General features: G+C 43.9%; 1 protein-coding gene across 1 annotated transcript in view; it reads right to left on the bottom strand.

The window, feature by feature from the left end:
- Window positions 1-9,192, bottom strand: part of Lca5l (lebercilin LCA5 like) — a 24,034-nt gene extending 14,842 nt beyond the window's left edge. Inside the window, exons 1-3 of the mRNA XM_050162128.1 lie at window positions 9,039-9,192; window positions 4,641-4,716; window positions 2,266-2,597 (exon numbers count right to left, since the gene is read on the bottom strand). Coding sequence (XP_050018085.1) covers window positions 2,266-2,597; window positions 4,641-4,645 — 337 coding nt within the window. The 5' untranslated portion in view covers window positions 4,646-4,716; window positions 9,039-9,192. The remainder of the gene's footprint in view (window positions 1-2,265; window positions 2,598-4,640; window positions 4,717-9,038) is intronic.
- Window positions 9,193-9,544: the final 352 nt, after the last annotated feature.

Consider the following 9,544-nt stretch of genomic DNA (forward strand, 5'->3'; position numbering starts at 1 on the left):
GGGGGGGGGGGGAGGGGGGTGTGAATGGAACCAGCAGCATCTGATCTCCAACTACCACATGAGAGAGAGCCTGCCCCTCTTTCTATTAAAGGAGTTACATCAGCAGACAAGAAACTCTACTTTGCTGGGCAGTGGTGGTACACACCTTTAACCCCAGCACTCAGAAGGCAGAGGCAGGCAGGTCTCTGTGAGTTCGAGGCCAGCCTGGGCTATGAAGTGAGTTCCAGGACAGCAAGGGCTAACAATAAGATACTGTCTCTAAAAACAAAACAAAAGGCCACAAGGAAAAGATATCACTAAAGCCCTTTGGGTGATGTTGGTTTTAAAGACTGTCAACATCTTCACCAGACTTAAGACACTGTCTTCTTGGGTGTCAGGACAAGACACTGGCATTTCATTGGCAGTTCAGACTTTGATCCTTTAGCTAAGACCAAAGGCTGAAAGCTAGCACCGAGTATCCATGCTGAGGCTGCCTGTTAACTAAAGTCAGAACCCTCCTTACTAGCAGGCTGGGAGGGTCAGCTCTACTGGGGACAAGGCTACAGCTTCTTGTTATTGTATAATTATCCATAATTTACCTATTTCCCAATTCTTTCTATAAAAGTTCACCCATTGTGGTGGTTTCAAATAAAATGGTCCCAAAGGGAGTGGCACTATTAGGAGGTGTGGCCTTGTTAGAGGAAGTGTGTCACTGTGGGGGTGGGCTTTAAGGTCTCTTTTGCTCAAGCTTCCATCAGTGTGGTAATCAGTGTCAGCTGACTTCCTGTTGCCTGCAGGCCAAGATGTAGTACTCTCAGCTCCAGCACCACATCTGCCTGCACACTACCTAGCTCCCTGTCATAATAGTAAAGAACGGAACCTCTGAAACTGTAAGCAAGTCACCTTAATTAAATGTTTTCCTTATAAGAGTTGTCATGGTCATGGTGTCTCTTCACAGCAATAGAAACCCTAACTAATACAGAGGTTGGTACCAGGGACTGGGGTGTTGCTGTGGTAGACCTGACCTTGTGTTTGTTTTTAGGAATTTGGACTTTGATACTTCGGGTTAGGAAAGCAGTGGATGTTTTAAGCACTGGTTAATGGGCCACACAGTGGGAGCGTGGAAGACAGAGGTGCTAAAGGTTATCTGAACTGCTGGGGGCTTACTCAAGAGGTTCAGAGGAGAGGAATTTAGTATGTTGTCTAGAGATATTTTGGTGAAAACTGTGGCTGCCTTTTGCCCTTGTCCAAAGAGTCTGCCTGAGGCTAAAGTGAAGAGTTTTGGATGAATTCCATTGGCAGAAGAAATCTCAAAACAACTTAGTACAGACTCTGTCCTATGGATTATATTAGTGTTAATTCTAGTGAAGATTCACAATGAAAAGGAGCAAGCTGAATAGGGTGAATTACAAGAAGTAAATTTTGAGAAGAAAAAGAGCACGAGAACAGAATGTGGAATGGAGCTAAATTCTTTGTTCAAGGAGATAAACAGATTAAGAAATGGGATAAAGGGAGTGGTGACCTCAGGTCAAGATCCCACCCAACTGACATTTCAATTTGTGGAAAGCAATAAAGAAAAGTTCAGATCTGGGTGTGGTGTTCACATCTTTAATTCCAGCACCGGGAAGGTAGAGGTTGGCAGAATTCTGAATTTGTGGACAGTCTGGCCTACAGAGAAAATTCCAGAAAAGCCAAACTTAGGCAATGAAGGACAGAAAACTGGTGAAGATGGAATTGAATGAGGGAGCCATGTTCCAGCCCCAGCAAGCAGCAAAACGTGGCAGCTCTGTCCACGTGGTTCTGGAGTTAAGGACAGAAGAAAGGGGCTATGGAATTTGCCTCCAAGACTAAGGAAAGCTGCTGAGGTCAGGCATGTGTCAGGGGCATCTCTGAATTAGGGGCCTAGAGAGCCATTGCCTGAAGCTGTGAAGCTGAAGCCTGGGTTGCCTTGGAGACCCCAAGATGTTGGAGATGCAGAGCTGTGGGACACCTGCTGAGGGAGAGCTGCTAACAGGGAGAGGAACCAGCCTGGCCCGAGAGAGAGAGAGAGAGAGAGAGAGAGAGAGAGAGAGAGAGAGAGAGAGAGAGAGAGAGAGAGAGAGAGAGGTGTTGCTGTCAACAAAGCTGAAAGGAACTGGAGATGTGGAGAGTGTTTTGACAGCTATATATGGAATATTTAGTAACATACACCTGTAACTGATTGTGGGCCACTACAAGATACTAGCATTAAACAAAAACGTTACCGTCACCAGGGCTGCAGCCTGGCAGGGATGCCTGACGTTTTACCTTTAGGCTGGGGGATTTTAGAAGGGCTATACTTTCTTTTCTCCTTTTCTTTCCCCAGAGGCTGCTCTAACTCATGTCTGTTGGTGGCTGCTTCAGAGCACTCAGAAAGAAAGTCTTCTGAATAGTCATAGTGGGAGGTCAGGCTTCTGTAGGAGCACTGAGATCTGCTGTAATCCACGCTCCCATTGGAAGCCCTGCTGTTCCGTGACAGGTCGCCAGCGCCTGGGCTACTCTTGCCTTCTGCAGACTTCCTGTTGCTTCCTAGTGCCAGGCTGGGGAAATGCTCATTTGTGTGTGCTTTTGTTGTATCAGCCAAAGACATAGTCCACAACCTAGTAGGAAAAAAGGATGCTTCAGTTTATGGATACCTGCATTAAAATGGGCCCATGCTTTAGTGTATTTTCTTTACTACATTGAGGAAGAATGTGAAACAGTACTGTTTTTTTTTTTTTAAATATTTATTATGTATACAATATTCTGTCTGTGTGTATGCCTGAAGGCCAGAAGAGGGCACCAGACCCCATTACAGATGGTTGTGAGCCACCATGTGGTTGCTGNTCTGTCTGTGTGTATGCCTGAAGGCCAGAAGAGGGCACCAGACCCCATTACAGATGGTTGTGAGCCACCATGTGGTTGCTGGAAATTGAACTCAGGACCTTTGGAAGAGCAGGCAATGCTCTTAACCTCTGAGCCATCTCTCCAGCCCAACAGTACTGTTTTTTGAGATGAGATTTCATTATGCAGTCTTGGCTGGCCTGGAGTTTGTTATGTAGAACAGGTCGGCATCAAAGTCACAGAGGTCTGCCTTTCTCTGCTTCCTAAGTGCAAGAATTAAAGGCTGTGCCACCATCAGGTCAGAACAATACATTATTAAAATGCATTTTCTGGAATAGTCTCAATTATAGTCTTAAATTATTTCCTACATGAAATATAGGACCTTGGGCTGGGTGGTGGTGGCACCCGCCTTTAACCCCAGTACTTGGGTGGCAGAGGCAGGCAGATCTCTGTGAGTTTGAGGCCAGTCTGGTCTATAAGAGCTAGTTCCAGGACAGGCACCAAAGCTACACAGAGAAACCCTGTCCCGAAAAACAAAACAAAACAAAACAAAACAAAAACCAAACCAAACCAAACAAAACAACAACAACAACAAAAAGAAAATAGGACCTTGGAGTCAAACTTTGATAATATTCACAGGCAATATAAAACTATATCTGATAACAATACTGGCAACTTTTTTGATTTATTTATTTTTATGTATATGAATGTTTGTGTGTATGTATCTGAGCACCACAGGTATGCAGTACTGTGGAGGCCAGCAGAGGGGTGCTGGGAACCTGGCCCTGCTGTGGGACAATGGTCCTGTACCCTGTGAAGATTTGTCTCTTGTACTTGTTTAATAAAATGCTGGTTGGCCAATAGCCAGGCAGGAAGTATAGGTGGGACAACCAGAACAGGAGAATTCTGGGAAGAGGAAAGGTCAGTCTGCAGTTGTCACCCAGACGTAGAGGAAGCAAGATGAGAATGCCTCACTGATAAAAGGTACCAAGCCATGTGTCCAGCACAGACAAGAATTATGGGCTAATTTAAGATGTAAGCATTAGATAATAAGGAAGCCTGAGCTATTAGGCCAACCAGTTTATAATTAATGTAAGCCTCTGTGTGTTTCTTTGGGGCTGAATGGCTGTAGGACCTGGTGGGAAAGAAACCTCTGTCAACATAATCCAGGCCTTCTGCAAGAACAGCAGATGCTCTTAGCTGCTGAGCCATTGCCCCCTTTAAAGGTGTATCCCCAGATGGCCACAATTTATGTTTAAATAAAGAAAAGGAAAACAAAAGCAATGAGTTCTCTTTGTTCATTGGCGCTTCCTTCTAAAGGGATCTGGAGTCCAGTCCAGCATTACTCAAAATATATTTTCTAATTTATTTTTTTATGAAGTGGAGGTGCGCATATGTGGTGGTCAGAGGACAACATGCCAGAACTAGTTCATCTGGGCATCTTAATGTCAGGCTTGGTGGGCAAGCTTCTTTATCTATTGAGACAGCTATCTCTGACCAAGCTGGCCTCAAACTCCAATCCTCCTGCCTCAGCTTCCCCAGCACTAGGATTATAGGCATCCTCTCATGATCAGTTAGGTCTAAGTGGTTTGTTAAGTGGCTGCTGAGTGGCCTAAGAAGTGGACTCAATGTCATCCAAGGAAGAAACTTAGGACTCTTCTGGTGTGAGCTATGGACAGAATAGGGAGTCACACACAAGAAGAGTCCCCAACAGATACATTCAAAACAACTTGAGCTGGAACACAGAGGCTCAACACTTCTTTATGAGGCTCTGTGCTAGGAAGGATCAGGCTACTGGAAGCTCTTGCATAGTAGCCTACCTCATCAGTAGAATGAAATAAACCAATCCATCGCAGGCATCTTTAAAAGCATGTCTTTTTCATTCAGTTCTCAATTCTGTTTTATCAAGAAAGCAAAAGAGATATTATTAACTTGTGTAAGATCCTTTGCAACAGGAATGCAACACTCCCTACTGGGAGCTTTGTATTCCCTGAGTTGGTTTCTGCCTTTTGTTGCATATGCTTAATGCATTAAACCTTCTCCTTGGTTGATGGAGCATACTATGCGATTCAGATTTTCCCACAAATCATCTTAACCATATGACCTGACTAGTAATACCAGCATTTTGTTTAACTGTTGTTTTTATGATGCACAGACCATGTACGCATCAACAATTCTCACTGCACAGGTCAAAGGGGAGGTGACCATCCAAGCTGTGCAGTTCAAGCCTGGGTCCTTCTCTGGCTTCACAATGTGGATGGCGAATAGAACTTTACATAATGGCAGCACAAAGCATTCTTTCCAGGGGGCTCAGAAGACAACATGTAGGACTCAGTTTTGTCCTTCCATGGTGGAGGATGGGAATCAAGTTCAGGCTTGTACAGCAAGTGCTTTGCCCACTGAGCCATCCCTCTTGCTGGCCCTGTCCTTTTAAAGTCAAGCATTTGTGTGTGTGTGTGTGTGTGTGTGTGTGTGTGTGTGAGTGCTCACATGTGAGTACAGGTATGAAGGTGAGAAGACACTTGTGTACATGGATCATCCCTTTATTTGTCTGAGCCTTGGTAGAGGTAAGAACTCTCTATCGTTGGCTGCTTTGCTTTTATGATCTTCACTTTGAACCCCAAAATCTCTCTCTGGGTTTTTATTACTCATGCTACAAGCTCTCATCCTGGAAGAGGGATTCTGGGACAAACAAGGACAGTCAAGGGCACTGCAGGTACGTCAAGTAAAAGGTGCCCCTTCCCCTGCATCTGTTCTGTCAGGAGATACTGCTGGAAAATCCGCACTTCACTGAAGTCTTGAAGATAGAAGCCCCATCTAATCCCTGTGTAACTTCAGGCCTAGTGCCACAGCCAGCACTTTACAGCCTGAATGACGCCGCTGTCCCTGCTCCCACCTGCCCTGTGCCAAGCAGAGCTGAGGGCCTTGTGGCATGAGCTTACCCATTCAGGAGGTGGTCCTGTGAGATGGCTGTTATCCACTCTATAGATGAAGTGGGGGCTCAGAAAGGATAAATAACTTGTCCAAAGTCAGTTTGTAAAGGGGACAACTGAGTTTTGAACCCAGGCCTGTTCCTTTGGAGTTCTCTTTAACACTGACCCAAAACAAACACACTAACAATGTGATGAGGGGTTTTTTCCTTTTTTTTTTTTTTGAGACAAGGTTTCTTTGTGTAATCACCCTGACTGTCCTGGAACTTTGGTGTGGGAGAATTGTCTGTATTCTGTCAATCATGATATAAACAAATGCGGATTGGCCAGGTAGGAAATATAGGCGGGTAAACCAGACAGGAAGTAGAAATGATGTAATGAGAACAGGAGAATTCTGGGAAGGAGGAAGCTGATCCCTCCCACTCCTGCCCAGATCACCAAAGCAGCAGGATGTGATCTGCCTCACAGAAAAAGGTACTGAGCCACATGGCTAACATAGATCAGAAAAAATGGGTTAATCAAGATGTGAGAGTTAGCCAGTGAGAGGTTAGAGCTAATGGGCCAATCAGCTTTATAACTTACAGAGATCTTTGTGTGATTTTCCTTGGGGCTAAACAGCTGGGGGTACCGGGCAGGACAGAAACCGCAACAACAAGCAGGCCTGGCCCTTCATTGTTACAGAACTTGCTCTGTAGACCAGGCTGGCCTGGAACCCACAGAGATACATCTGCCTCTGCCTCCTGAGTGCTGGGATTAAAGGTGTGTGCTGGCTTGAATGTTATGAGTTTTAACTAAACATCCTGACCCAAGCTGCTAGCAGCTAGCTGTTGTTTGCATTTCCAGGCGTGGGAAGGGCTTACAGGCTTTTACTAGGTGAGTGAGGAAACTGAGTAAAGAGAAACTGTCTCACTTGACTCTTCAGTCAGAAAGCTCCTGCTTATGTAACCTGAGGTTAACTTGGCATTTTAAAGCTGGCTAAATCCAAATGCAAATCAAGACGACTTTGAGATTCCATCTACACCTGTGAGGATGCCCAAGATCAGAACACTGATGACAACTTATGCTGGAGAGGCTGTGGGGGAAAAGGGAACACTTCTCTATTGCTGGTGGGAATGCAAGCTGGTACAACCCATTTGGATGTCAGTGTGGCGATTTCTCAGAAAATTAGGAAACAACCTTCCTCAAGACCCAGTAATACCACTTTTGGGTATATACCCAAAGAATGCTCAATTGTGCCACAAGGACATGTGTTCAACTATGTTCATAGCAGCTCTGTTTGTCATAGACAGAACCTGGAAACAATCTCAATGCCCCTTGACTGAAGAATGGATAAGGAAAATGTGGTACATTTAACAATGGAGTACTACACAGCAGAAAAAGTAATGACAGCTTGAAATTTGAGGGCAAATGGATGAATCTAGAAAACATCATATTGAGTGAGGTAACCTAGACACAGAAAAGCAAATATAATATGCACTCACTCATAATAGACTTTTAGACATAAAGCAAAGAAAAACTAGCTTACAATTCACAATCCCAGAAAACCTAGATAATGAGGACCCCAAGGGAGACATACATGGATCTAATCTACATGGAAAGCAGAAAAAAAGACAAGATCTCCTAAGTAAATTGGAAGCATGGGGACTATGGGAGAGGGTAGAAGGGGAGGGGAGAGAAAGGGAGAGGAGTGGAGAAAAATATACAGCTCAATAAAAACAGTACAAGAAACCTGATTAAATCCAGTTCCATTTCCTCCTATGCTAGTCATTCAGAGCCAACGCCTGTGACTTGGACGTGACGAGTTTTGGATTGTGGCCACTTGTTAACTGTTTTAACAGGACACAGAACAACACCCTTACTGTCCACTACTGGCTGCTGAGGATCACTGGAATCTGACACCCACCGATTTGGAGAAAGAGACAAGTGATTTCTTTGACAAATCATCATATTCCTTCCTTGAAGTAGAGAGTAGTGTCTCCAGGATAAGAAGGGGATTGCAGCCAGGCATAGTGAAATGTGCTTTAATCTTGGTACTGGAGACAGAAGCAGGTGGATCTCTGAGACAGGGTCTCTCTATGTAGCTCTGGCTGTCCAGATCATGTGTGAATAGACCAGGCTGCCTTTGAACTCTATGAGATCCACTTAACACTGCATGCTCTTAACCACTGAGCCATCTCTCCAGTGCCCCCAAACATATTTTTGATGTTAAGTTTACAGAACACAGCCCTACTGTTGTCTGGAGGAGTGCCTGTACTTAGCATAAATTATATCCACCAAAGAAGTAGAACATTAGGATTCTGGAATTCCCAGGACCCTAAAACTGTACTAAATCCTCTACCTCTGCTGCTGAGTATGGCTGTTTGGGTTCACCTGTGCTGGGAGATAGGACCCATCATTGGCAATATAAACCAAAGTAAGAGCAAGTTTTGACTCTTGCATGCAACTGCACTCAGCAATGAGATGTGCCCTGCTCTCTGGAGTTTACAGCTTGCTGGCTTCATCACTGATCTGTTATAAATTCACTGATGACTGATATTAGGAGGAGTGCACTTTTAACTGACACGAGCTGTTCAAGTGTGTCTGTGAAATAGCATGACTCACCACATTTAGCAGTTCCCAACTAACACTGTGCTGTTTCTGCATGTGAATTTACATGACCATGGCCCATAATGGCCTGGGTCAGCCCCAAGGTGCTTCATTAATTATCACAGCCAGAGAATATTTGTTTAGTGCTTGTTAGGTACAGGGTTAAAGAAGCAAACTGTCTTCAAGATACTGAAATAAGCAGGCAAGTGCCGCCTAGTGCCCGACTTTGCTCTGGCAAGTCTGAGGAGTGAGTGTCTAGTTAGAGTTCTTTTAGCAGTGTTTTCAGTATGATGCTATCTGCTTTATTCACCTGAAGCACAGCTTTGACTCTGCAGTGAACGGTACACAGGTGGTTCTCTGCTTTCATGACTCAGGAACACAAACAAAAATTGTTCCAGCTGTTACAGTGGGGGATCTGAATGGTGTCTGCTCATGGATTGCACCAGACCGAAGGGATGGCTGTTCCTAGCAGCAGCAAACCTTTGCACTGTGTCTGTGTACTATTGAGGGAGACATAAGAATATCCTTATCAGCAGCACACCTTTGTAATTATATCTGCATATTATAAAGGGAGACTAAGGAACTTCTAGATCTAGGTGTACACATGAATTATCATGGTTCTACACTCTGCTTTTCAATCCTGGTTTTGCAATAAGACAGCTAAAACAGCACATACTGAATTATTAAGGAGTTACTGCGTACCTGTTGCTCTTTTCCAAACTCATTCCCTAAGGTGTCTGGAGATGAACTGTTCGCCTCACGCAGAGCACTCTTCACTGCAGGACTCATGAAGTTTCCAAGTAGGACTTTTTGACATGTTCTAGTCTCTTTTTAAAATAAAGGCTATATTTAAAAAAACCCTAAAATATTACAGAAGAAAAGTGTTAGCCTCACAGTCACATTTGTGTAAGAATCACATCTATCTATCATCTATCTATCTATCTATCTATCTATCTATCTATCTATCTATCTATTATCTATCTATCATTATCTATTATCTATCATCTATCTATCTATCTATCTATCTATCTATCTATCTATCTATCTATCACCTATCTATCAATCTATTATCTATCTATCTATCTATCTATCTATCTATCTATCTATCTTCTATATATCACTTCTCTGTGGTAGTTTGAGTGAGAATGCTCATATTCAAATGCGTGGTCTCTAGATGGTGGAACTGTTTGGGAAGGATTGGGAGGTGT

This window comes from Alexandromys fortis, unplaced genomic scaffold, assembly GCF_014885135.2.
Source record: "Alexandromys fortis isolate MF-2015 unplaced genomic scaffold, M_Fortis_MF-2015_v1.1 scaffold_128, whole genome shotgun sequence".
Classification (NCBI taxonomy): Eukaryota; Metazoa; Chordata; class Mammalia; order Rodentia; family Cricetidae; genus Alexandromys; species Alexandromys fortis.